The 26,163-nt window shown below is 60.2% G+C and overlaps 3 protein-coding genes across 8 annotated transcripts in view; 2 read left to right on the forward strand and 1 right to left on the reverse strand.

Annotated features, from left to right (window-relative positions):
• Positions 1-745: 745 nt before the first annotated feature.
• On the forward strand, positions 746-14,291 carry RPL22 (ribosomal protein L22). 3 transcript variants are annotated; one of them, XM_084300193.1, is made up of 7 exons: positions 746-974; positions 1,061-1,149; positions 1,849-2,018; positions 2,255-2,472; positions 11,901-12,005; positions 12,673-12,797; positions 14,058-14,291. In XM_084300193.1, exons 1-7 carry the CDS (start codon positions 747-749, stop codon positions 14,200-14,202), a joined length of 1,080 nt encoding a protein of 359 aa, XP_084156319.1. In that variant the 5' UTR covers position 746; the 3' UTR covers positions 14,203-14,291. The 3 variants fall into 3 exon arrangements, with proteins under 3 accessions (XP_084156319.1, XP_084156317.1, XP_084156318.1); XM_084300191.1 differs by lacking the exons at positions 11,901-12,005; positions 12,673-12,797; positions 14,058-14,291 and adding an exon at positions 2,871-4,315; XM_084300192.1 differs by lacking the exons at positions 746-974; positions 1,061-1,149; positions 1,849-2,018; positions 2,255-2,472 and adding an exon at positions 11,485-11,537.
• On the reverse strand, positions 4,911-10,553 carry RNF207 (ring finger protein 207). 2 transcript variants are annotated; one of them, XM_084300019.1, is made up of 17 exons: positions 10,290-10,553; positions 10,012-10,144; positions 9,765-9,909; positions 9,619-9,700; positions 9,472-9,547; positions 9,269-9,394; positions 9,102-9,148; positions 8,841-8,913; positions 8,650-8,718; positions 8,487-8,555; positions 8,264-8,385; positions 6,658-6,847; positions 6,371-6,556; positions 6,246-6,297; positions 6,051-6,168; positions 5,884-5,964; positions 4,911-5,605 (listed from the first exon to the last, which is right to left on the reverse strand). In XM_084300019.1, the coding sequence occupies exons 1-17, from the start codon at positions 10,478-10,480 to the stop codon at positions 5,428-5,430; spliced, it is 1,938 nt and encodes a 645-aa protein (XP_084156145.1). In that variant the 5' UTR covers positions 10,481-10,553; the 3' UTR covers positions 4,911-5,427. The 2 variants fall into 2 exon arrangements, with proteins under 2 accessions (XP_084156145.1, XP_084156144.1); XM_084300018.1 differs by having other exon boundaries at positions 9,472-9,909.
• A 28-nt stretch (positions 14,292-14,319) lies between the features above and the next one.
• The window catches only part of CHD5 (chromodomain helicase DNA binding protein 5), a 33,318-nt gene continuing 21,474 nt past the window's right edge, over positions 14,320-26,163 (forward strand). For 2 of the 3 annotated variants that reach the window (XM_084300188.1, XM_084300189.1), the window contains exons 1-7: positions 14,320-14,494; positions 16,363-16,493; positions 20,053-20,232; positions 20,791-20,909; positions 21,447-21,685; positions 22,624-22,748; positions 24,484-24,607. In XM_084300188.1, coding sequence (XP_084156314.1) covers positions 14,431-14,494; positions 16,363-16,493; positions 20,053-20,232; positions 20,791-20,909; positions 21,447-21,685; positions 22,624-22,748; positions 24,484-24,607 — 982 coding nt within the window. In that variant the 5' untranslated portion in view covers positions 14,320-14,430. Of the gene's footprint in view, positions 14,495-16,362; positions 16,494-20,052; positions 20,233-20,790; positions 20,910-21,446; positions 21,686-22,623; positions 22,749-24,483; positions 24,608-26,073; positions 26,142-26,163 lie in introns of those variants that run through there. The other variant, XM_084300190.1, reaches the window with a different exon arrangement.

Raw genomic sequence — 26,163 nt, forward strand, 5'->3', positions numbered from 1 at the left:
GGGACTGAACAGCACGGGACGGAACGGGCCAGGCCGTGTGTTACGGGATGGAACAGGCCGAGCCGTGCGTTATGGGCTGTGCATTACGGGCCGTGCATTACAGGACAGAATGGGCCACGCCGTGCGTTACGGGCTGTGTGTTACAGGATGGAACGGGCCAAGCCGTGCGTTATAGGCTGTGCGTTATGGGACGGCACGGGCTGAGCTGTGCATTACGGGACAGAGTGGGCCGTGCCATGCGTTGCGGGCTGTGCATTATGGACAGTAGGGGCTGTGCTGTGCGTTACAGGCCGTGTGTTACGGGCTGGCACAGGCCGAGCCGTGCATTATAGGCTGTGCGTTACGGGACATGTAGGGCCGTGCCGTGCGTTATGTTACGGTGCGGCCCAGGCACAGCCTGCTGCAGGCAGGTCCCGAGGGCCTCCCCGGGCCGCTCTCCACTCCACGGCCAGCTCCACGGGACGCTATTTTTTAACTTTTATTTTCCAATTTTCAATAAAAAAAAAACCCCACGCACAGCGCTGCGGGCCCTGACAGGGGAGGGGGGCGGGGCGGGGCGAGGCCACACCCCCCGGGGGAGGGAGGGGGCGCTGGCTCCTCCCAGCCGAGCGCGCTCTCGCGAGAGCGGCTCGGTCGCCCTGGGCGACAGCAGGAGCGGAGGCGGTGGGGGGGGGGGGGGAAGTCTCGCGAGAGGCGGCGGCGCCGTTGCTAGGGCGACGCGGGGCGGGGCGGGGGGTGCCGCCAAGATGGCGGCGGCGGCGGGGCGGTGGCGGCGGGGCCGGCTGTGCCGTGAGGCGCGCTCCAGCCTGGCCGCCTTCCTGCTGGGCGCCTCGGTGGCGGCGCTGCCGCTGGCTCTGGGCTCCCCGCCCGCCCTGCTCGCCTCGCCCGGCCTGCGGGGCCGCCTGGCGCTCGCCCTGCACGTGGCGGCCGTTAACGGGGCGCTGCTGCTGCTCTACCCGCGGCCGCTCTACAAGGTGGGCGGCGGGGGGCGGCGGGGAAGGGGGTGAGGGGGTGAGGGGGGAGCCCCGGGGGCAGCGCCCTCCCTGCGCTCTGCCCGCAGATCGCCGTCCGTGCCGGCTTCCTGGGGTTCGCCTTCGGCTGCGGGCTGCTGCTGAGCGCGGGGAGATCCGCGTGGAGGCACTTCGGGTGGTAAGGGGGGACCGGGACGGTACCGGGAATAGGAGCTGGGAACGGGAACTGGGACGGGAACGGGCACCGGGAGCAGACACCGGGGTGGGACCCGAGTGGGACGGCACCGGGAATGGGAACCGGGATGGCACCGGGAACGGGAACCGGGGTGGGACGGCACCGGAGATGGGAACCAGGAACGGGAACCAGGAAGGGGCACCGGGAGCAGGCACCAGGAACAGGAACTGGGAATGGTAATGGGAACTGGGAGCAGGCACCGGGAATGGGAACCTGGAACGGGCACTGGGGTGGGACCCGAGTGGGACGGCACTGGGATGGGCACCGGGAACAGGCACTGGGACCGGGCACCAGGATGGGATAGGATGGTGGGCACCGGGAACGAGCACTGGGGTGGGCACTGGGACAGGGTGGGATGGCACTGGGAACAGGCACGGGGGTGGGCACTGGACGGGCACCGGGACCAGGACTGGACACCGGGAACGGGCACCGAGGTGGGTACTGGGATGGCACCGGGACGGGGCAAAACAGCACTGGGATGGGCCCTGGGGCAGGCACTGGGCAGTCACCGGGTCGGGGTTGGGCCCTGCAGCGGGTACCGGGGCAGGTACCGGGCGGTCAGGGTGCGGTGGGGCCCTCCGGGACCGCGTGCGGTGCAGCCAGCCCGGTGCGGGTGCCGGCGCTGCCCTGCCCGCCCCGCAGGTACATGTGCTCGCTGTCGCTGTTCCACTACTCGGAGTACCTGGTGACCGCCATCAACAACCCGCGCAGCCTCTCGCTCGACTCCTTCCTGCTCAACCACAGCTTCGAGTACAACCTGGCCGCGCTCTCCTCCTGGGTCGAGTTCACCCTCGAGAAGCTCCTCGTGCCAGGTCAGCTTGGCTGGGGGGGAGCTGAGCCACCCATGGGTGTGTTCTTTTGGCTCAGAAATGAATGGCGCCGGTAAAAGCTGTCACAGTTCTACAAATTCCTGTTTCTTTGGTGAGGGGAGGCGTCCTCCTTCCCCCCATGACAGCCCATGGGGGCGTCATGGAGGCCCCCACTTGCCCCTGCCTGCAGCGCGGTCACCTGCTCGGCGCTGTGCTGACCGCTGCTGCTTCGCTTGCAGAAATGAAGCAGATCACCTGGCTGAGTACCGTAGGGTTACTGATGGTGATCTTTGGGGACTGCCTGAGGAAAGCTGCCATGCTCACAGCTGGCTCCAACTTCAACCACATCGTTCAGAACGAGAAGTCGGACACGCACACTTTGGTGACGAGCGGGGTGTACGGGTGGTTCCGGCACCCGTCCTACGTGGGATGGTTTTACTGGAGTATTGGAACACAGGTATCGTACCTCACCCTCAGCTGCTTTCCCCTCATAACCTGCCTATTTCTTCACGCTGCCCTATATGCGGTAGAAACCTCAGGCTGTCAGCTGTGGGGGCCCCAGTCTGCTTCCCACCCGCCTGCGGGTGTGAGCCCAGAGCTGGCGCTCTGCTCCCAGCCGGGGTGGCAGGGGAGGTGCCTGCAGCCTGCTTCCTTCCAAGCACTAATTCCCCTGGAGAACGCAATTCTTCCCAAGTTCTGGGGATTTCTCGTTTTGTTGCAGAGCTTTTAGACCTTACACCTGCAATTTCTTTTGACCGCGAAAGCTGGCTTCAGTACCGGGGGCAGCATAATCCCTGGGGGAGCTGGGGATCTGCCGGAGCTGCCGGGGTGTTAACATCTCGTGTCTGTTGGCAGGTGTTGCTCTGCAATCCCATCTGCGTGGTGGGCTACACGCTGGCGTCCTGGCGGTTCTTCAGGGAGCGGATAGAGGAAGAGGAGATCACGCTCATCCACTTTTTTGGGGAGGAGTACCTGGAATACAAAAGGAAGGTGCCGTCGGGTCTCCCTTTTATTAAAGGAGTCAAAGTGGAACTGTAACGCCGGCAAAACTGGACTGGTTGAGAAAACCTCCAGCTCTGGGCGCTGTAGGTCGAGGAACTATGCATAGTGCTGGCGCCGAGCAGCCTGTTCCCATTTCCTGGCCGTCCACTAGAAGCTCGCTGAGGGCTGCAGGGCCTGGCGGCCTTCCAGGTAACTAGGAGATCAGAAGCACGTTCATCCTCCTCGAGATAAGAGTCCTTCGTCGCACATTCAGGGATCCTCTGGATAACTTAGCCTATAGCAATCCTCCCGAGAAATGATCCTCCCGCCTAAAGCAGCTGAATCGTACTGAAACTCACTCGGACTGGTCCTTCTGGAGAATGAGCTCTGCCCTTCCACCCCTGCGCTGGAACCGTGCTGGTGGGAATGCTGTTCCTATGGCGTAGCTGTCTTTTAAAGCTTTCTGACCTTAGAAGCCAGACGGCACAGCTTTAATCTCTGGAGGCCTGCTCCTGCAAGCCCCGGGCTGGTGCTTGCACAGCTTGCGGGATCAGGCCTCGCTTTGGGCTCGTCAGACGCTCGGGACTGCGGGACATCAGCTGGCTGGAAAGCTGTCAGCGCGCTGCAAATCAGGTTTCCCCCGGCCGCTGCGTTAACAGGGAGCTCCTGGCACCTGCAAATTGCCGGCCCCTCCAAGCCATGCAGCAGAAGAGCTGGGTCGGGGGTCCCTGGTTACTGCCCTGCCTTCAGGAGCCACCGCCCGGCTGCTGTTTTCCCCTCTCTGTTCTGTCCACGCTCTTCTGAGACCCGCTTCCAAATCACGCTGCTTCCTGCCCTGCCAGGCGTCTTCGCTGGCCAGCTCTGTCCCGCAGAGATCCCAGGGCTTGGGGTTGGGGAGGCAGGAGAAGGACTGCGGCTGGCGAGCTTGCAAAGAGCTTTTAGCGCTTCAGATCCTTGCCTGGTGTTGGGATGAATCTGGGATGTCGGTGAGAGCAGGAGAAGCTTCTAGGGCAATTCTCTAAACAAAAGGTTTGGCTAGCTAATAATGCTATTTTAAACATTTACCATTTTGGAAATGGTTCCTATTCAGGCTTTGTGGTATAATTTATTCTGTTGTTATATACCAAAGAGGTTCACCGTTTTCCTGGGTTTTACGTAATTCTTCCTTGCTGGAATGGAAATGAGTTGCTTGTCAGCACACGCTTCGGGCTTGCAGTATTCCTTGAAGATACTGTGATTCAGCTCAGGAAAGAGGGCACTGGTGGAAATTGCTTTTGTGATTTTTTTATTAAAAAAAAAAAAAAAAAAAGGAAAAAAAAGTGTTGCCAACTTCTGTCTGGTTGTCATTTGGGATCTCTTGAGGTGATGGCGACTACATCAAAGCTGGAATTCTTAATTTTATACCTCCCAAAGGGTTTTCAGTACACTTCAGTCTTACAGTGAAGTATGATCATGACTTTGGGTAATTTGTGGAGCCAGAGAAATAGGGACAAATTCGTAGTCTCTACTTGCTTAACCTATGTGGAATCCTTTCTTCTGCAGGTCATGCTTTATATTGCAGAGCACTTTCTGCACTGAATATCGGCTTAAAGCATTCACTGATAAGTTGTCTTTCACTATGTTTTTAGCTTGGAGGAAAAGAACAAACATGCAAATATAACAACCAGGTAGCGCTGATTTCTCTGTGTAGTTATTTGTGAGCTCGTGTTCAGACCTCTCTTCTTAGAAGAGGTGCCCTTCCCACGGAAATGTCAGCCTTGGCTGTTTCTGCCAACACACCTCAAACGAGAGTCTCAGCGAGTTATTTTTTTTTAAAACTGTTTTTTGTGTGTGAACTTGCACAAGTGGACTTGGGAACAGAAATTATTCTCACTTGGGTTTGATGGGCATTAACAACAGAAAGCTTTACTCTCACATTGCTCTCTTTAATAGTGGAAGTGCTGTACAAGCTGTAGGACCTCAGGCAGGGGAAGACGTGCTGGGGACCTGGTTTGGTGCAGCGAGGACCCGCAGCTGCCCAGCGCTGTGACCGGGGCGTCCCGGGGCTATCGTGTGCATCGCCTGTACGAGCTCCGTGGTGCTCTGGTGCTGATGCAGCTCCGCTGCTTGCTGGGGAGCAGGAAACCCCCCCACGGCCTGGGTTTGAAGCCCCCCAGTGCCAATTCCCAGGTATGAACAGTGCGGTGCCTGTGCTGCGTTCACCACTAAAGCCGGGGAAGGAAAGCTGGGTGAAAGCCACGTGTCTGAACGTACCTCAAGGAAAACCACAACCACTGCTAACGCGAGGACTACAATAAGTTGAACCCAGGTGTTTTTGGTACAAGTCTGTATCTCCGAAGAGCAGATCTCCCACAAACAGCCTGCCCATTACCGTGTGCACGCTCCTTGCCCAACACACCAGGGCGAGCGCGGAGCATTTGGCTCTCGGCGTTCAGCTCGAAGCTGTGGGGTCTTCCAGAGCAGTGCCCTCGGTCCCGCTTTTCTGCTTGCTTCGGCAGCGCTCCTCGTTCTTCAGGAGCGGGTCCTCGGGGGCGAGGGTGGGCGTGCGGCCACCCCCTCGGCTCCCCAGGGCCCGCTCCCTGCTCTCCTTGCCGCCGGGCGAGCCGTCCCTAGGGCAGGCGGCCGTGCCCGCTGGGTTAAGCTGCTCTTTCCCGAGCTCTAATCCCTTCTGAGCCCTTTAGAGGCACCTCTAAATACTGCTTGGAGGGCACGCAAGGGCTCCTGAAAGTGCTTCTCATCCCTCCCTTGTGGTTGGGAGGCTCAAGAGAGGCACGGGGCACTGCTGATGGTGCCAAAGCCGCCCTGCAGCTGGGACATGGGCGGCTGTGGGGAAGGGCACAGCGTGCCCAGGGGGCTGCACCGAGACCACAGCCCTCACCTCGCCTACCTTTGTGCTGCCTCGCTGCTGTCCTCGATCCTGAGCAGCGTCTGCGTGTGCTCGTCCTTGGGCTCCCGGGGCTCCTGCAGCCTGTGGCAGGACCAGGGCTGGGTGCGGCACGCGTGGAGGGCTGCGGGGGCCGTGCCCCCGGCCCCAAAAGCACCCGCGCTGCTCACCTGGGCTCCAGCCGCTCCTTCACCTTGGCGATGGAGCGGACGTAGGGCGCGATCTGCTTGGTGATGGTGGTCAGGCAGCTGTTCTCCTGCCGCAGCTGCAGCAGGTCGTGGAGCTGGGCTGGGGGGCGAGAGCGGGGCTGTGGCCACGGTTCCCCGGGCGGGGGGCGCAGGCTGCGGGGCGGGCAGCGGCCGTACCTTCGTAGATCTCCTGCTCGTTCGCCACCCTCTGGTACGTCTCCTCCCAGACCTGCAGCGGGGAGCGGGAGCTGGCAGTGGGGCAGGCAGCACCCAGGGGTGGGGGAGCCCCCGTCAGGCCTCACCTCCTCGAAGACGCTGCGCATCATCTCCACCGAGGAGTAGTGCGCCGCGATCTGCACGTCCATCTGCAGCGACTTCTGCAGGATCTCGCTCATGATCTCCGTCCGGATCAGCGAGTGGTGCTTGGTCAGGTCGCGGTGCAGCTCCTGCACCTGGTCCTTCAGGCCCTGGATCTCCGTCTGCAGCATCTGCGCGGGGCGGGGGGGGGCAGAACAAGGGGCAGCAGCGATGGGCAGCGAGGGAGGGGGCAGCCCCGCGCCCCCCACCCCGTCCCATCCCGTCCCCCTACCCGGTAGGTGTTCTCGTAGTTGCGGCAGTGCTCGGCGAAGGGCGTCTCGCGGCCCTCGGCCAGCAGCACCTTGGTGCTGATGTAGCGGTGCAGCGTCGGCTTCCGCACCATGGAGCCCGTGGACATCTTATCGCCGCTGGGGGGGCAGCCGGGCACCATGAGGGTCTTGGAGGACTGGCCGACGGGGATCCTGCGCGGAGGGCGACGGCGCTGCGGGGCAGGCGGTGGCAGGGGGAGGGCCCCGGGGGTGACACCGGCTCAGCCCTGCCACCCCCAGACCCCGGCTCTCCGATCAGCCCCCCACAGCCGGAGCTGCCCCAAACCCCGGGATTGTGGTGCTCAGGGCTGGGGATGTGTCAGCCCTGGGGAAGGAGCCACCAAGGCTCCCCAAATGCTTCCCTGCGCTCAGGGTTAGCTGGAAGCACTGCCCCAAAATCCAGGTTTTCACAGCGAGCCCTGAGCTGGTGCTCGCTGCCCCGCTCAGCCCGGTGCACACAGCTCCACCAGCTCAGCCCTGGCACGAAGGAGGCAGGAGCCGGGCTTGGCACAGCCAGGTTCCTACAGGGAAGGACCTGCCCCACCTGAGGCTGGCTCAGCTCCGGGGCCAGCAGCCGCTCGGGTGATGGGAGCAGGGCTGGAACCTGCAGGGCAGAGCCCCAGGAGCTCGCAGCCTCTGCCCCCCTGCCCGTTTCTCCCCCGGTCCCACACCCCTACCTGCTGCCACCATCTCCCCAGGCTCTGCTGGCCCACCGTGCGGCCCCGCGACCCTACCTACCGTGCAGACCCCACCGTGCGGCCCCACAGCCCCCGGTGCTCAGCTGCCCCCAGCCACGCAGCCCGGCGGGGCGCGAGGAGCGGTCCCCATGGGGCGGCAGCGCCCGTTTGTCCTCTCTGCGGGGCAAGCGGCCGGCAGCGCCTGGCAGGGCCCGCGCCGCTGTGACATCAATGGGCACTAAATATATCCCGGGCGAGGAACTGCTGGGCACTTCTCTGAAATTCTGATAAAAATAGTGGCGGGCCAAGAGGCTGCGGGGCCGCGGCAGAGCGGGGTGTGCGGTGAGCGTTGGCACGGCACCGCCCGGGGCACAGCAGCGCCCTCGGTGCCTCCGGGGGCTGGGGCTGTGCTGGGGAGCAGGGTGCAGGCTCGCCGGGGTGCCCGCTGCCAGCCCTGCCCGCCCGCCCCGCTTCCCAGAATTGTCACTTGAAGCCCCCGTGCCTGTCGCTCGTCAGCACAGCTGTGCTCAGTGCTGTCCCCGGGCCACCTCCAAGGTGACAGGCTCAAGGGCAGCAAGGGGGGGGCAAGTTTGGCATGGCAGGGGGCACGTGCTGGGCGGCCTGGTGGGATGCAGATGGGACGCGTGGTGCGGTGCACGGCGCGATGCAGGGGGGTGCATGGTTGGGGGGCAAGCAGGATGCAGAGCTGGGCACGTGCTGGGGCAGGAGCAGGCTGGGGGCTGCGCTGGGGGTGCCGGTGCAGGGTGAAACCAGCAGGGCTCTACCCCCCCTGCTCGTAGCCCCCCTCAGCTGTGCTCATCGCAGCAGCCTCTGGGGTTGCTCGCTGCCCACCCCCCTGCCTGCCCCTCCCGGGGGCACCCCAGCACCTCACATGTTGGTGCCGGCGATGCCAGGCCCGATGCCGCCGGCGCTGCCCACCACGGAGCGGCGAGGGGTGAGCATCAGCAGGGGCTCCAGGCAGCGGGCGAACTCTGCCCGGTACTCGGTGTTGATCTGCGGGGCGAGACGGGGGCAGGTGGGGCTGGGGCAGGGCAGAGCCCGTGTCCAGGGCTGCCCGTGGGGACAGCGGGCAGAGGCGCAGCCGCGGGCTCTACCTTGCTGGTCTGTGCCGGCCGCAGGCGGTGGGGCAGCTTCACGATCCTCTGCAGCCTCTCCATCAGTTGCTGAAAGGCAGCGGCGAGGCAGGGCTCAGGGCTCGGGGGTGCCCGGCACCACGTCAGGGCGCCCCGGCTGCCCCACGGTGCCGGTGCTACTCACGTAGCCCAGGTCCAGGAACTCGGCTTTGTTGGCGGAGCTCAGGAAGGCCGAGCAGATCACCAGGTGGACCTGTGCGCAGGGGGTGTCACTGCTGCCACCTCCCCGGGGCCCCTGCCCAGCTTCTGGGAAGGCCGTTTCCCAGAGCCGGGGGTTGGCAGGCGCGTGATGTCCCTGCCTGGCACGGGCCCTACCTGCAGGGTGGGCAGCAGGGAGGCGAGGTGGGCGAGCTGCTCCCTGAACGCCTTCTCCTTCTCCTCGTGCTGGCTGCAGCAGAGCAGGCAAAGGGCACCGGCTCTGGGTGAGCTGCCTGGCCCTGGGGCACCCCAGGAAGGAGGCACCCACACGAGCACCCGTGGGTGCCAGCAGCTCGCACCATGCCGGCTTGGGAGGACCCGTGCCAGCGGGTGCCCCAAGACCCCCAGGTGCGCAGAGGTGCAGCCGTGGCCCCTCACCTCTGCACAGCTTTCAGGAGCGCCTTCTTTCTCTCAGAGAGCTGCTCCTGCAAATGGCAAAGATGCCACACGTCCCACGGCTCCGCTGCACCTCAGCACTGTGCCAAGGGGCTGTGTGGGCACCCATGGGTGCAGGGAGGGATGCGCTGCCCCGCCGGGCCCCCCACCTGCATGCCACTGAAGAGGGCGTTGATGGCCGTCTCCTCCTGGCTGGCACTGTTGCGCACCTCCTCGATCATGGCCTTGAGGAGGACGATGGCCTCGCGCGTGGACGTCTGCAGCTCCTTCACCGCCTGTCCAGGGTGATGCGGTGGCTGCGGCGCTGCTGCCGCCTCCGTGCCTCGGCCCCGCGCCCCCCGCGCCCACCTACCAGCACCGCCTGGTCCAGCTTCTCGCAGCCCTGCACGTACGCCGTCTCGATGTCGATGCAGTGCGCCCGGCTCTCCCTGCGGGGGTGGGCGTGAGGGCACGGCCGGGGTAGGGGGACGCAGGGACAGGAGGGCGCGGGGACGCTCACCCCTGCATGTCCCTGAAGCAGTTGATGCAGAGCATGGACTTCTTCTCGGTGGAGAACATGATGTAGGGCTCCTCGTGCAGCGCTGCGGGGGATGGAGGTGTCACGCCCGCGGTGGCGCGGCGCGGCGCGGTGCGGGCAGTACTCACGGCACTTCTTGTGGATGTCCTTGGTGCGCTTGGACAGGGAAACGATCTCGTGGCGGGCGAAGACCTTGGCGCGGTGCGTCTCCTCGCGGCACGGGGCGCAGAGGGGCTGGCTGCAGGTGTTGCAGAAGCACATGGCGTCCAGATCCTGCGTGGGCACAGCGGGGCGGCGGTGGTGGTGAGGGGTGTGGGGGGGCACGGCCGGGGGTCCCGCGGGGTGCCAGCCCCCTGCCCACCCGCTCGCCCTCACCGCCTTGGCACAGCGCCGGTCGCAGTTGGCGCACTGCACGTCCTCCTCGCCGTCGGCCGAGCTGTCCACGAGGAACTGCAGGAGCCGGTCCACGGGGGGCAGCCCCGTGCCCCCCCTCACCACCGAGGGGTGCCTGCGGGATGGGGACGGGGATGGGGACGGGGCTCGGCCCCAGCCCTTTCGCAGGGCCCGGGGGGGCACCGTGCAGGGCCGGGGCTGCGGCCCCGGGGTCCCGGTCCGGGGGGGTGCCCACGCGTGTCCGCGTCCCCGCGCCTTACCCGCAGAGGGGGCAGCGCAGGCGGCCGTCGGCGGCGCGGCCGCGCAGGCAGCTGGCACAGAAATTGTGGTAGCAGTCGAGCAGGCAGGGGTGCTGGAAGGGCTCGTGGCACAGCAGGCACACCAGCGGGTGCCAGGCGCCCTTCTCCAGCTCCGAGCAGCTCCCCAGCGGGGAGAAGATGCCCCCGGCCATCCGCGGGGCTCCCAACGGGGCGACCCCGGCCCCCGGCCCCCGGCCCCGCCGCCCGGCCCCAGCGCTGCCCGGGAGGCGCGGCCCCGGGACGGGATGGCTATTTTTAGGGAGAGAGCTGCCTGCGGAGGGGGGGCCGGCACCGGGCGTGCCCGGGAAGGGGCCTCCCGGGGGGCTGCGCTCCCCGAGCGGGGCTGTGTCGGGGTGGGAGCCCCCCAGCACCGCGCAGGCGGGGTGCCCCCCGGGATGGATGTCCCCCGTAATGGGGTGTCCCCCGTGGAGGTGTCCTCCAGGATAGGGTGTCCCCATGGGGAGGTGTCCCCCGAGATGGGGTGTCCCCCGTGGCGAGGTGTCCCCCGGGATACGGTGTCCCCTATAATGGGGTGTCCCCAGTGATGGGGTGTCCTCCGTGGTGGTGTCCCCCAGGACAGGGTGTCCCCGCGGTGGGGTGTCCCCAGTGACGGGGTGTCCCCATGGTGGGGTGTCCTCCGTGATGGTGTCCCCCAGGACAGGGTGTCCCCAATGATGATGTGTCCCCATGGTGAGGTGTCCCCATGGTGGGGTGTCCCCGGTGACAGGGTGTCCCCAGTGACGCGGTGTCCCCGCGGTGGGGTGTCCCCTCGATGCGCTGTCCCCGCACTGTTTCCCCGTTGTGGCGGGGCGTTCCCCGGGGCGGTGTCCCCGTACCCTTCCCACCCCACCTCGCCCCCATCCCGTTGCCGTTTGTTCCCACCTCCACCCGCACCACGCACTCCGCGCGGGGAAAGGGGCGCGCCGGCGGGAACCAGGCCCCGCCCCCCTCCCCTTAGCCCCGCCCCCACCCCTTAGCCCCGCCCCATAGCAGCGCGGCGCGGCCCCCATCGATGCTCTCGGCGCTCCGCGGGGCTCCCTGCGCCCTGCGCGCCCCCTCCCCGCCCGTTGCGCGCGGCCCGGCGGCGGCGTGGGCGCAGGCGGTGCCGCGGGCGGCGCATGCGCCCTGCCCGCCCGAGGGCCCTTCCGCGCATGCGCGCGGCGCGGCGCTCCCTTTCTGCCCCTCGCTGGAGCCGCCATGGCGCCCGTGGTGAGCTCCGCCGGGCCCCCCCCGGTCGCCGCCGTCCCCCCCCGCCGGGCCCCGCTCCTCCGACACCGGCACCGCCACGCTCGGGCCCGGTGCCCCCCGGGGCCGCGCCTGGTGCCCGGTGCGGGCTCGGCCGAGGCCTCCCCGTGGTGCCGGGGCCCGGCCCCCTCCCCCGCTGCCTCACGGGGCCCGGCCCCCCCCCCCCCCCGCCTCAGCCGCTCCCGGTCCCTGACGCGGGCCCGGTCCCGGTCCCGGTCCCGGGCCCCGTTCCAGGTCCTGGCCGCCCCCCCCCTTTGTCCGCCCGCTCTCCCTGACGCTGTGCTCTTTCTCTCTCTCTCTCTTTCTCTCTCTCTCCCCGTGCTGCAGAAGAAGCCGGCAGCGAAAGGTGGCAAAAAAAAGAAGCAGGTGCTGAAGTTCACGCTGGACTGCACGCACCCGGTGGAGGACGGCATCATGGACGCCGCCAACTTCGTGAGTGCCCGGCCCCCCCCCCTCCTGCAGGAAGCGCCTCCCGGGCCGTTTGCACCCCCAGGAAACACCCCAAGGGCAAACGGAGGCTGCGTGGGGGCCCTCCGAGGTTTATTGTTTAAGCGATTCGCACCTGAAGTGTGCGCGGCTTTCTGTCTGTTGAGTGGTATTCATGAAGCGTTCCCCGAGGGGTCGGCTTTCTGTGAGGTGTTGATAACATTCAGCAGCGTCTGATGAGTGCTTGCTTTCGGTCAGACTGCCTCAAGCTGTGTTCAGGCACGGATTTGAGACAAGAGCTTGTGGCAAAGATGAGAATGGGAATTAAAATAGCCCTGTTGGAAGGGACCTGCAAAGATCATCAAGTCCAGGAGAAATCGGAAAGCATCTTGCTTCATGGGCACTAACAGTTCAGAGTAGGAACTTGAATCGTCTAGTTCAGCCAGACCTGGGGAAATCACTTTTGTCAAGGTGTGAATGGGCCCACGTGAGCTGGTGGGGTCGGCTGTGAGGAGGATCAAAGCCTCCCAGCCCGCAGGAAACGGGCTCTGCCTTGCTTTCTGTTGACATATGGTGATTTTGTCTCTTCCCAGTTCTAACCCAAATGTCGGAATGCTGAACGCAAACACGCTGCGGACGGCCCTGCCTGAGCCTTCTCTTTCCCCTCTTTCAGGAGCAGTTCCTGCAGGAGAGGATCAAGGTGAACGGGAAGGCCGGTAACCTGGGCGGGGGCGTAGTGACTATCGAGAGGAGCAAGAGCAAGATCACTGTTACTTCAGAGGTTCCCTTCTCAAAGAGGTGAGGACACGGAGGCGTCCCGCGAGGCCTCCCTGCTGTGCTGCTGGGAGGCTGCTGGCTCTGAGCCTGGTGAAGTCCCGGCAGGAGGGCGTTGTGAGCGTTGTGCTGGGCAGTCTCTGCTCGTTATTTGGCTTTTGGTTAACGATGGCTTCAGGTCCTTTGCTCGTGACTGAGTTGAGCTCCCCTGCTTGAGCTTTCCCCATGCCCTGCTGTGGGTGTGTGTCACAAGGAGGTGCTTCGTTTCCCTCAGGTTGCAGTGCTCAGTGCACGAGAGTTTCTAAGGGTGGTGTCGTTAGTGCCAGTTGCCAGGGCCGCAAGATCCAACCCCCTTCTGTAAAACAGGAGGGCGTGAGGAAACACCTGAAGTAACCAAGAGCTGTCCTGGTGCGTAAGGTGCACAGAGGCATGCTGACTCTAAGTGCTGTGTGAAGTTAGGTGCAGTGACTGCTTCTGGATGATTTTTAAGGTGGATACGGGGTTGAAATGCCTGCTCAGGAGGCAGGCCGTGCAGGATGCACAACTGCCAAGCCAAGCAGGGAGCTCGGGGGTTGATGCACAGCCAAGCTGTTCCATCGCCGTGTCCTTCCCCTTGTCCTGCTGGGCGTCCCTCTAGTTCTTGGGATTGCCTGACGCTTCTGCCCTTTATTTGGCTTTGATAAACTCGATTTTTGCTGTGGTGGAGGTCGCAAGCGAGGCAGCTGGAGGTCTGAAGCAGTGGAACGAGAGCCGTGTGTAAGGACAGTGCTGTGCTGCTGCCTTGTCCTGCTCTAAGAGCTTCGGTGCGGCACCTGAGCGGCTTCTGTGCCTGTGGGGTGCCCGAGGCATCCCAGGAGCTGCTGAGAAACGTGCAGGGAGCAGGGGACGGATGGTGCCTGTGTGCACGGAGGTGCTCTGCTTCTTGAGCTGCTGCTTTTCCCTGCTGGGATGGACACCCAGATGGCCCCTTGTGCCTGGTGCGTGGTGGCCACCCCTGTCTGGGAGAGTGAAGAGGGGAGAGGCAGCTCCCAGCCCTGCGGGGCAGGGGGGGCTCCTGCTTGGGGGAGGCACCCGGCATTGTGCTGCTGCCCAGCGTGGCTGGGATTGCTCCGGGTGCACTGAGAGCCCTTTGTGCTTTAGGGGAGCCTCCTTCCCGTGGGATTTAGGGATTTATGGGTGGAAGGGACATGGAGGGGTCTGATGGCAACCGGCCCGGGGTGGGGGGGGCGCAGAGGTGCTGGGGAGACCCCAGGTGTGCCCCGTGGCGTGTGTGTGTCCCCGCAGGTACCTGAAGTACCTGACCAAGAAGTACCTGAAGAAGAACAACCTGCGCGACTGGCTGCGCGTGGTGGCCAACAGCAAGGAGAGCTACGAGCTGCGCTACTTCCAGATCAACCAGGACGAGGAGGAGGAGGAGGAGGAGGACTAACCCCGGGGGGAGCGTTTTGTACATTTTATTATAAATTTTTTTTTTTTTTTTCCTTGAATAAATCGTGGGGGAAAAAAAAAAAAGAGAGAGAGAGAGAAAAAAAGACAAAAAAACACAAAAAAAACCCCTCTCGGTGCTGCCTTTGGGGGGGGGCGGGCTCGGGGCGGGGCGCGGGCGCCATCTTGGCGCGGAGGGGCCGCTCCCGGGGCTCTCCCGGCCGCTGCCGGCATGCGGGGGCCGGCGGCGGGCGAGGGGCTGCCGGAGGAGGCGGACAACGACGAGGATGTCTCGGGTACGGGGCGAGCCCCCGGGGGGTTGGGGAGGGCGAGGGGGCGAGGCTGGGCACGGTGCCCCGGTGGGGGGGGGGGTGGGGGGCGGCACCGGGTGGGGTGGGGGAGGAATAGGGGGGAAATGGGGGGGACGGGGGGGAGGCAGTGGCCACCGGACTCGGTAATGGGGGGAGCGGAGCTGGCTGGCTGTCGGGATGGAGCTGGCTGTCGGGACACAGCTGGCTGTCGGGACTGAGCACCCCGACACCGAGGGTGGCTGGACCTGTAGGGTGCGGTGGGACCCCTGGTATGGTCCGGGATGTGGATCCACAGCCGCCATCTCCTCCTCTCAGTCCCCATTTCCTCCCCTTCAACCCCTGTTTCCCCCCCTCTCAGCCCCGTCCCCCCTCCATCCTTCAGCCCTGTCCCCTCTCCATCCTTCAGCCCCAATCTCAACCCTCCATCCCAAAACCCCATCCCCTCCCCTCAGCCCCATCTCCCCTTATCATTCCTGGTCTCCCCTCCATCCCCCAGCCCCATCTCCTCTCCCCCAGCCCCATCTCCCCCCCCAGCCCCATCCCCTCCGTTGCCCCCACAAGCCCCAAGCCGGCCGTGGGTGCCCCCGGAGCAGCGTGCTGCCCGCCTGCCATCCCCAAAGCTGTGAATTTTGGAGCCTGGCAGCGGGTGGCGAGGAGCCCTGCATCTCCCCGGGGGGCAGCCGGGGTCCATCCCCTGTGGTGCTGGTGCTGGGAGTGCCGGGCTGTGCAAGATGGTGTCTGGAGGACCAGGCAGGGAGGCCAGGAGGTGCAAAATTATGTTTTCTCCATGTTCCTTGAAGCAAATTTGTTTGTAACCGCCTCTGACACTAAGCAGCCCAGCATCAGGGTGATTCTGGCACCGGCTGGAGCACGAGGCTGTGTCTCCAGCCTGCAGACCCCAAAGTTGTGCTGGTTTTCTTTTGGAGCAGCGCTTGCAGGAGGCCTGGGTCTGCTCAGTGTGTTTGTCCTTCCTCACGTGCCCCCCGCACCCCTAAAATCTGCTCGGTGTCTTTCTGAGTCCAGCTGTGGGCAGAGTCCAGCTGTGCCGGGGGCTCTCCCAGACCCCCCTCCAGCAGGCCGGGGGCTGTGCTGTGCCCGCAGGAGGTCTGGGGGGCGGTGGGGTGGGCTCTGGGTGCTGCCCAGCTCCCCCCACACCTGAGGGCATCCATGGGAACGTGCCTTGGCTGGACTGGAGCTGGTGGTTTGAGCCAGACGAGGATCCTGTCCTGGCTGATGAGTCTGGGGTGCTACTGCTGTGTAAGGTGAGAAAATAAAGAAGGGAAAAATACTGGAGTGGATCGTAAAGAAATGCAGAGGTTCCATGAGGAGCCAGGACTCGCTGGGGAGGTGATGATGGTGAGGAAGGCAGGCAGGTGAGTGGGAGCTTGAGCGTGCGTGGTGCTTCCCCGGCACGGAGCCGTGGAGGAGCTGCCTCCTGCCAGCCCTGGCACCCATCTTCCACGCCAGGCCTGCTGCTTCCTCGTTTGCCGTGGTTGGATCAATTTTAATGGGCTCTGCTGGGAAATCTAAAGGGTAAAAGATAAAAGCCTAATGCTTCCTAATTACCTACATCCAAATCAATAAGAGCAGGCAGCCCATTAGCATCCTGATGCGCCTGTGTCAGCAGAGAGCAAAATGCAGATGATTAGAAGTGCTGGTTCCCGTTCGTGTAAGAATGTGCATGGGCGATGGGAAATGAGAAGCGGTGGTTCTCCTGGGCAGGAGTCTGTCAAGGCTTTTCTTGAAGGGGCAGCGCTGGAGTGGCTGCTGGGTGCCCAGGGAGAATGCGCCCGAGTGCTGCGTCCTGTGTGCCCCTGACAGCCATCCCAGTAAGTTGTCCCTTTTGTCCTCAGAAGAAGATGATGGGGTCCTGGAAGGGCTGGATGAGTTTTTCCCAGAAGAGCAAGTTGCTGTGCAGAAAAAAAAGAAATCCAAGAAGCTGAAAGACAGCAAGGCTGCCAAAATCAAGAGGAGGAAGAAAGAGGTAACGCTGCATGCTCAGAAATGAGGCTGGCGGGTTCCTGCTAGGCCTGGGGGAGATGACCGAGGGTCAGGGCTTGAGCAGTTCTTGTCCAGATCTGATGCTCCCTTGTGGTGCTTGCTGCCTCAGCTTAGCTGTACATTTTTGTTCCTGGAAAGGTGGAGATTTTTTTATTGTTTTGTCCAAAGAAAGAAATGAATGGTAGGGAAACTTACGATGTGCAGGAAATAGTAACCAAAGGTGGCAAAGTGCTGGGACAGCTCCCAGTCCGAGAGGTTCATGTTCCTGCGGTGCCAGGTGGTTCCTCTTCTCTCCCGCTGACCACTTGCAGGACTGCTGTGTTTTAGCACTTCCCCAGCATGTCTGTACCCTGCTGAGCTGTGCCAGGAATACAGGCTGTGCCATCAAACACGGCACTGATACGGCAGTGACGTGATGGAAGATGAGGAGAGGGCATCCATCTGCGCTCTTAAGCGTTCCTCTTTCTGGTTGCTGGCATTTTGAGAATCTGTTCCTTTTGGAGTGTTTCCTTTCATGCTGGAAACACGTGCAGTAAATATTACTGACAGTCCTTCGTTGTGCCAGCTGCGTGCACGTAATCTTGATCTGCCTGTGCTCACTCCCATGTCCCGCCCGTCACACGCTGGGTGGTGAGCTGATCAGACGAGGAGAGCTGCGAGGATGAGGATGCTGCCTCCTGGGGTTCTCGGCGCTGAGATGGCAGAGGTAGAGCCACCAGGAAGCGTGCAGGCAGGTGTTAAGCTGGAAAACAGGTCTTGTGGTGGTGCTCTGGGGGTTTGCCGTATGCCACGTGGCCACGGCAGGCCATGCTGGCACTCTGCCCTTCCTCCCTTGCACCAGGGTGCCCAGGCTCCCTCTGGGGCTGTGGTGCTGATGTTGTGGCGTGTGGTGGTGACACCCCCAGCTCCTGCTCGTCGTCCTGCTGCAATGCAGCACCTCCCTGCAGTCGTCCCTGGTGGCAGACGGTAAGTCCTGCTGCCACGAGCTGTGCCGGTGCCTTGTCTGGGCAAACCAACGTGTTGGGCACGTGGCCAGTGCAAGGCCGGAGGTTTCTGCAGGTGATGGACCAGGGCGTTCTGCAAGAAGACCAGGTAGAGGCTTCTCAGGGTTTAGCATGTGGAAGGATTTTGAGGCCTTTTGTGCGAAAGCAAAGGCAAGGCATCATGTTTTGGGTCTCACGTTGCCTGAATGATCCTTCCCCTCACCCGCTTCTAACCTGGGGCTCTTCCTCGTGTCCTGTTTGATGGCTGGGTGGCCGTCACGCCCCGGGCAGGGCCGTCACTGTCCCTGCAGCTCCTGCGAGCTCTCAGGAGGGCAGGCTGTGCCCCTTCATGTGGCCTCACAGGGGACCGGTGATGCTGTTCTCTTCCAGTCATCGCTGCCACTCCCTGTGGGTCCTGTGAGAACAGACTGGCTGGCTGAAGTTGCACATTAAAGTGCTCTTGCTGGTGACAGGAGCGAGGTGTGTATTTAAAAAAATAAGTGACTTGTTCCTACACTGTATTGCCTGGCAGGCTTTGAGCAGAAGTCAGAGCCCGGGGGAAGCTTTTTCCCCTCTGTCGTGGCCATGGAGATGCTGATCTCCTTCTGCAGATACCACACAAAGCTGGCTCAGGCCGCCTTGCTTCCTGTGCGTTCTTCGTCATGGGACACATTTTTCCTGTGCTGCTTTTCGGTTGGGGAAAAATAAAACACAAACCTGTGGTATTTTCATTTCTGGCAGTTCTCTGTTAGCGTCAGCCTGCCCGAGGCCATGGCAGCAACATGTGCAGCCTGTGCCGGGTCTGCCTGCTTCCTCACCGGGGGTGGGGAGGAGATAATGGGATGAATGTCGGGAGCGTTTTCTTTTTTAATTAATGCCTTGTATGGGCAGTGTTAATCAGGCTGGGTTCTGCCTGCTGGAGGTTTTTCTGTCTTCCCTCAGAGCCAGCGAGGAGCCAGTGCTGTGGCTGTAACAGTGAGCTGGATTCCTTACCAGCACCCAGGCTGCATTTTGGGGTGAGGAGGTGAAAGGAAAGGGACCCCTGGGCTGGGCTTTCTCCTCCTAAACACCTTCTCTGAAGTTTTGTGGGGTAGGAGGAGGTTCTTTCCCCCTGTTAAAGGAAGAGGGAGGTGGCAATGAGGTGTAAAGCTGTGACACGATGCCGGTGCTGAAGCCACGACTGGCTGCCACCCCGGGTTCCCGTGTTTTTGTCATTAGTGTGTGTGGCAGGCGTGGTGCCACGTTGCACCCTTATGGGGGTTTGCTGGCGTGGGCTCGTTGTAACGCGTTCAGGCATCTGTGGCGGTGCTCGCTGGAGCTCCGCTGCTGGAATTGATGCTGCAAACCAGAAAGATCTGCATAAAATAACCAGGCTGCAGCCTGAACCTCAGCATATGTAGATGAAGGTCCTTGTCAGACAAGAAAGCGGGGAGAGGGAATCTCAACCTGTGCTGCAGCAGTTCCCATGGCAACCAATTATTCAGTGCTAAATTATAACTGTTTATAACACTGCTAAAGGAAAAGCTCTTTTTTTTTCTTTTTTTTTTTTCCAAAGCAAGGAGGACCAGCGATGGCCACCGAGCCAAGCTGAACCTGCAGCAGGAGCAGTCGATGGTGTATATTTAAACAATCAGCCGCCTGCGTGGCTGCGGTGCCGGGCGAGCCATGAGGTGCCAGCGTGGGCCTGGAGCTGGGCTCGGCCTCTGGAGCCAGGCACGGCTCGGGCAGAGCGGCCGGGCCCGTGGGGTGATGGCCGGGGCGATGGGGTTGGGGGCTGCCTGGTGGGGAGGCTCCCCATGGAGCTGCTCCCCGAGGCAGGAGAGGGCCCTGCCGCCGGGCGCCGTGAGGCAGGTGGGCAGCGGCGTTGGTTGGGGTGGTGAGGGGTGTGCTGTTGGAGCTGTGCGGCAGGTCGCTGTCCCAAAATGGAGCCCAAATCCCAGTCCCCACAGTCTGGCTCTGCCACACCCGGTGGGGCCTGGCTGTGTCTGTCAGCCATCCCGCGGGGCACAGGCCTCTGACGTGCTTCGTCTCACTGCTGAGGCCGTGCGTGGCCAAGACGGGAGGTTTCATGTGGCTGCCCGTCTCTGTTGCCTGGCTCAACATCGTCCAGTGAGCTCAAAGACTTGCACGTGAGCTAAGGGATGATTTCCTTTCCTTTAGTTTCTTAGCTGTTAACACTGTGATAGAAGAACGTTGCCGTACTCGTGTAATACCATAAGCAAACATGAGACAGAACATCGCGTGCTACCCTGAGTTACAGCAATCAGAAAAGTTCCCTGAGTATTCCCTGTGTGAACGCTGAGGATCTTTTGGTGGAGTTGCTCCTTGGTTCACTATGCGGCTGTTTTTAATGTATGCATTCATTTACTTGACTTGCCGCGTCCTGGCTTCCTTTTTTTCACCACCACACATCAGAAGGGTACCTGAACGCTGTGCTATCACAGCCCCTGGGTGCCCTCAGAGGAGAGCTTTAGAGTACAGAGGCAGAGCACCCGTTTGCGTGGCTGCGGCTGAGGGAGGGCAGGCATGGCATCCTCTCCACTGTCCTTTCTGTTTTAGGGGAGCAATGATGAAATATCAGACAACGAAGAGGAGATTGAGGAGAAATCCGAGAGTGAAGGAAGCGATTATTCCCCCAACAAAAAGAAAAAGAAAAAACTGAAGGAAAAGAAAGAGAAAAAAACAAAGCGGAAAAAGAAAGATGAAGAGGACGATGACAATGATGATGGAGGCCTGAAGGTACCAAGGGGTTGTTTATCCTGAGCCAGCTAATTAACTTAAAGCAGAAACAAGGAAAACAATGGAAAACTACAGTTATCTAAATGTGCAGCCATAACAGTGCTGATGTTGTTTGAGGTAGTTTTTGGGTTTTTAAACCATGGAGCATATGCAATTCCAGCAGCAACCCAGCCCGTGATGGACTCTCATCAAGGGCTCTCAAGCACAGCCTGGCATTTTTACTGGCAGATGAAAGGTTGTATTGCCTTTATTTATATTGGGTACAGGGAGAAATTAATGTTTCTTGGAGACATGAAACCTGCTAAGGCTTTGCATTTGTATTGCATGGAGCGAGGAGCATTTGGATGGTGCCACATTAATTTGCTTCTCAGAATTCTCTGAAGCATTAATTTATTAAGCACTTGTGCATGCTTTAAAAAAAAATACAGAAACAAATCCCTGTGTGTCGTTGACTAGGAAGAGCATTTGACATGGAGGATACGACAGACCTAGACTTGCACTGCTCATCTGCAAAGCCACAGTCATTTACATTAATTATGTCTCTTTGTAAATCTACAGGAGCCCAAGAGCTCAGCCCAGCTGATGGAAGAATGGGGCCTCGATGATGTAGATTACATTTTCTCAGAAGAAGATTACCATACTCTGACTAATTACAAGGCTTTCAGCCAGTTTCTCAGGTATTACACTGTAGGTCTGGATGGGGTCTTGGGTAGTGGTTGAGATTTGGACATGGCCCAGCTAAGAGGGTGAAGTTGTGAAGTAAATTCTGCATCACAAGCTTCTCGCTGCTTCTCCCTCCATGACTAGAAATGGTCTTCAGGGCTGCATTGTAATTGCAGGAGAAACTGCTGAAGTGTTTCACTCCTTGTACTCTCTCCAAAATTTTTTTTTTTTTTTTTTGTTTATTTGAAAAGTTGACGTAGAATAAATGAATAACAGTAGAAATTCTTACTTGTACTATGAGCTGTTCAAACGCAGCAGGTATTTCTGGGACATTTAAGCGTGCTCCGTTATATATTTCCTCTTTAAGAAAGTTCTGGTTTCTGCTGCCTTTCCAATGGAGCAAGTACCAGCGGTCCACAGCAACCTGCAGCCATGAGTCATGTGCCACTGATGGATTCCAAGGGAGGAAGAACCTTCCCGCAGCACGTGGCGAGCGGGAGCAAACATTCATTTCTATTAACCTGTGGTTTTCCCTCTGCCCCACCCTGCAGGCCTCTGATCGCCAAGAAGAACCCCAAGATCCCCATGTCCAAGATGATGACTGTGCTTGGGGCCAAGTGGCGAGAGTTCAGCGCCAACAACCCCTTCAAGGGCAGCTCAGCGGCTGCAGCCGCGGCAGCCGTCGCTGCAGCAGTGGAGACCGTCACTGTTGCCCCACCGCTGGCTGCCAGCCCTCAGCAGTCTGCCTTGCCTGCTGTCATCAGGAAAGCTAAAACCAAGGAGGGCAAGGGTAGGTGCCAAGCGTGGCTGGGCTGAGTGGAGGCACCACTCTCCCCCGCGGTGTGCTGTCCCCGTGCTGGGCACGCAGAGCTAGCCGCTGAGCGTGTCGGCAGGTCGGGCATGGTCTGGCCACATGAACGTGCACTGCTTGGCAGTTGAGCTGGGTGCTTTGTCTCTGATATGGGCATAAATGAAGGGTTTAACTTCCTGGCATTGGGGTAGAAGGCAACTGTCTTCAAGGCACACTGGCGAGGAGTGAGCCAAACAGAAATCTGCAATAGCCACTATGGAAATAGGCATATTTGTATTAAAAGGGCTGAAAGTGTTTTCCTGTTTCTGACAAGCTTCTTCCTCACTGTTAGGAAAGAGCCGTGTGACTTGCTGTAGCAGCTGGGCAGCGGTGAGAAAAGGAGAGCTATCCCTTTGTTTGCACCATGTTTCTCTTCAGGAACGGTGCTGTTTCAGTTATGCAGGCATCAATGCCTGATGCCCCGAGGGGTTTTCAACAAGTAGCTTGGAGCTGGCAGCTGACCAGGAGTGCAGCTTGCAGCAGCCTCCTTGCGCTTTGTCCTCAGTGCAATGTTCCTGCAGGCTGTGTCTCCTCAGCTGTCTTGGCAGAGAGGCCTCTTTTCTCCCTGTTTTGCAGACTTCTAACGCTTTCTGGGAATACTCAGCCCCGTGGTGGTCCCCAGGCTGCAGTCCCTCTCCTGCATTGCAGGATGGATGCGTTCCTCCCATGACAGGCTGTCCCTCTGATTTTTCCCAAGCATTGGGTATGGGCTTGCAGCCTTTTGCCCCAAAGGACTTCTGGGACAGTGCTGGCCACTTCTCTGCTCCCTGGGGTCCCCAGTACTTTCTCATAATTCATGTAAATTCTGGGATCGGGGTGGGAGCTGTTTCTGGGGACAGATGTTTGAAGAGTGCCAAACAAGTCTTTCATTTCTCCAGGTCCAGGTGTGCGGAAGAAAATCAAGGGCTCCAAAGATGGGAAGAAAAAGGGGAAGGGGAAAAAGATGGCAGGCTTGAAATTCCGGTTTGGAGGAATCCCCAGCAAAAGGAAAAAGGGCTCCTCTGTAAGTGTGTGCTCCCTTTTTTCTGGACAGGGCTTTGGGAACAAGGCTGCTGGAAAGAAACATTCCAGCCTTGCTCATGCCCCTCTTCCATGCCGTCTCTGTTCAGCACTTGTTTGTTCATCCCTTGACAGAGAGCTATGTCCAGGCTTGCGTTCGTAAAGATGTCACGTCTGGGCATGTTTTCTGCTAAAACCATATAATCACGTTTAGTTTCAGTGATGAGGTCGGTAATGCCATCATTTCAGATTTCATTTGCAAAGGAATTCTTCAGGGCTTGCACTCCAGCTGAACTGGATGTCAAAGAGAATTATCAAACACTTTAATTATGTTGCCATAGCTTGCCTCCTGGCATCTGGGGCTCCGCAGCATGACCCGGGGGTACCAGAGCATCCCAGTAAGTGCACGGCAGCAGGGCTCTGCTGCAGTCTGCGTGCAGCACTCCTGTCAGCGTATGGATATCAGGTGTAAGCAGAGCTTTTTAGAGAGTACGTATGCCAAATATCTATTGAATAGGGATGGAACTCCTGTAGGTCTTGATAATATTGCTCAAAATCCCATTAGTTCACTTGTATTTGAATTCCCTGATTCTCTAGCTTTGGTTTACATAACACGACCTGTTTGTAACTAACTTTGTGTATCACAAGTTGAAGTGAAAGAGGCAATCTGGGGCATTCATGTGCTGATGCGTTTTTCAGCCACGCATCACAGAAAAATCCATTCCATGTCTGGGTGCACTCTGTGGTCTGTGCATTTGCATTTCTGAGGCTCAGGAGGAGCTTTCGCTTGCTCCTGCAGCCAGGAGTGCTAAGCACACGATGAACAGCACACAAATTGGGGATTTGTACATGTAAATCTGCTCTCCCGAATAAGAATTCAGACACGTTATGTTTTAAGGCCGCAGAATACTTGGTGTTTTTAACTCCTTTCATTTTATGAGGAATGTGAAGCATAAATGCCTACGTACACACAGGTTAACAAAAAGCTGGAACGAGAAGGGGACCCTTGGCTGCACAGGAGTAGGGGTAGGATGATGCATTTCTGTTTGGGTGTCTGTACACTCGCCTGCACCCACGATAACACTGTCACAACAGAGGGGTCTTGCAGCTGGCTGGTGCCTGATGCTTAGGAGCTGCTGTGCCTTTCCCGAAGTGCCTGGGCAGCTGCACGATGTGACATCTCTGTGCTAGCAGGGGTGGCAGACTGCAGGGGCCACCCAGAGCCCACCTCGTGTCAGACAAGCACAGCGTGGGCTTGGCACTCTGATTTAGGTGTTTTATGTGTGCTCTGAGATTTGCTCAGTGATTGCACTTTGACGGTGCTGCTGAACTGGGCTAGCTGCCTGTGTGCAACGCTGAGCAGTGCAGAATAATTGTCCTCCAGCTCTAGCTGTAGTCCAGATCTGGGCTGATTGATTGCCTGGCCGGGCCATCGATCTGATAGAGGAGATTTACCTGCTTTCTAATGCCTTGTGACACATTCTTATGAACCCTGCCTGTCAGTGCCAGGAGTGCAATAACCCTGCCACTCTCCATGATGCTGTAGCTAGTCAGTTCATGCAGAAACCACGCAGCACTTCACTTGGAGGTACCCGTGGAACTCAGCTGCTGGCCGGTGGTGCCGTGCTGTTTTATGCGGGTCTTTGGTGCTTTGTTCTGATACAGAGCAGTGCTCTCTGGAGATAGCTCCTTGCATGCCATTGCTTGGACTCTGTGTGGTTTGGTTTTCCCCTCTGCAGAGTGAAGAGGAAGAACGGGAGGAATCCGACTTTGACAGTGCCAGCATCAACAGCTCCTCAGTGCGCTCTGAGTGCTCGGCTGGCCTGGGGAAGAGAGGGAAGAGGAGGAGAAAGAAAAAGAGGAGTAGGCCATTCCTTTGTACTCTGTTCCTGTTCTGTTTGGATTTCCCTCTTCAGATGGTGCTTTCCTGCTCTTTGCAGCTCCAAGCAGTGTCTGACACTGACTCGGTGGGAAAGGATGTGCTTGTTTGTGTGCGTGGGACGAGAGGTGCTTTCTTGGTGTCCGAGCTCCTCTGCTGGTGGGCTTGCACCGAGGAGGAGGCAACAAGTGCATCCGGCTGTGGGGCATGGGCTCACCCCATGGGGCTGGCAGTGGTGGTGGAGGAGCAGCGTGGCGTCAGGGCCTTGCCATCGACTGCTTCCCTCCAGCCTTCTCCCCAGCTGCCAGCCGCCACCTGGGGCTCACCCCGCTTCTGCCAGCTCCGTGCTGTGACCCAGAGCTGCTTGGGGAGAGGAGTGCTTGCAGCACCCAGCTCCCTGCCCGCCCCACGAGCCTAGGTGTGCTTTGGGCACTGAGACATGGCACGGGCAGCCTGGGCAGCTGCCAGCCTGCTCGCACACCTGGGCCTGCCAGGATTTGTCCTGTGGCAGCGAGTTTTGGACCTTTGTGGGGCTTCAGGGGGAGTGCTTTTCACAGGACAGCCCCTGGAGAAGCATGGCTCGTGGCAGGCTCCCAGTGGAGTTGGTGTGGCTGTGGGCGAGGAGGCGTCAGAGGGTTTTGTTGGGCCGTGTGAGAGGTGTGGCCAGGCAGCGTGCAGGCAGCAGGGCCGTGGTAGTGATGCAGGAAGATGGAGGCATGTGAACGTCGGTGAAAGCATCTGGCAGGGTCTCTGAGTGGCCGTGTGGCTGTTTGTATGCGTATTCCTTCACTTGTGGAGGGCCTGGAGTTGGTCTGGTCATCTCCATCCTCGTTGGGAGCAGTTACTCTGCACCAAGCTAACCCAAGCCACTGGGCTTCGGCTTCTTTACTGACAAGTTTTTGCTTCTGAGAAATGGAAGGATGGCTTCTGGGCTCGGGGACAGGTAGGAGGTGAGTGGCTGCGCTCCCACACAGCGTGTGGGCCTCCCAGCACTCGGTCAGGGAGGCCGTGCTGGCCGGCAGGCTCGGTGTCTCCCTTCTGAAGGATGTTTCTTCCCCTCCTGGCATGTCGCAGCAGTGGCTCGGGCTGATGCAGGCCCTCGTGCTGGAGCCTGATGGCTCCTGCTGTGGGCTGGGCAGCCCTGGCAGAGGGCAGGGGCTGGCTGGGCTGCTCGCCCTGCCCTGCTGGGGGAGAGCTGTGCCCGGAGGCTGTGGCAGCGCTGGGAGTTGAGAAGAGTCTTAGCAGCGCTTGCGAGGCGTCCCTCTTTCCCTCTGCCCTTTGCACGGAGTTGGAAGAGCTGCGTCTGCACCTAGTGAGCACCCAGGGAGAGCAGAGGAGGCCCAGGAGGAGAGCCCTCCTCAGCTGTGTTATGTTGCATGGTACATTTGCAGTTGACGGTGCTGGTATCTGTGGAGGTTTCTCTGACTGGCCTCCCTTGCAACCTCTCCAGGTTCTGGCATTCTCCATTGAGAGCCTGAAGGAACCAAAGGATGATACAGTGTGGAGAGAAAGACAGAGGTGAGATGATGCTGTGTGCAAA

The sequence above is a fragment of the Netta rufina genome (assembly GCF_964035555.1).
Source record: "Netta rufina genome assembly, chromosome: 22".
Classification (NCBI taxonomy): Eukaryota; Metazoa; Chordata; class Aves; order Anseriformes; family Anatidae; genus Netta; species Netta rufina.

What these genes read in the sequence shown, in the direction of transcription:
- RPL22 (XM_084300193.1), top strand. Translation starts at nt 747, where the DNA reads ATGGCGGCGGCGGCGGGGCGGTGGCGGCGGGGCCGGCTGTGCCGTGAG. An exon ending in CGAGAAGCTCCTCGTGCCAG is followed by an intron (nt 2,019 to 2,254) that starts GTCAGCTTGGCT and finishes CTTCGCTTGCAG; the next exon opens with AAATGAAGCAGATCACCTGG. An exon ending in GAGGTTCCCTTCTCAAAGAG is followed by an intron (nt 12,798 to 14,057) that starts GTGAGGACACGG and finishes GTGTCCCCGCAG; the next exon opens with GTACCTGAAGTACCTGACCA.
- RNF207 (XM_084300018.1), bottom strand. Translation starts at nt 10,480, where the DNA reads ATGGCCGGGGGCATCTTCTCCCCGCTGGGGAGCTGCTCGGAGCTGGAG. An exon ending in AGTTCCTGGACCTGGGCTAC is followed by an intron (nt 8,556 to 8,649) that starts GTGAGTAGCACC and finishes GCTGCCTTTCAG; the next exon opens with CAACTGATGGAGAGGCTGCA. An exon ending in TGCGCAGCGTCTTCGAGGAG is followed by an intron (nt 6,298 to 6,370) that starts GTGAGGCCTGAC and finishes TCCCCGCTGCAG; the next exon opens with GTCTGGGAGGAGACGTACCA.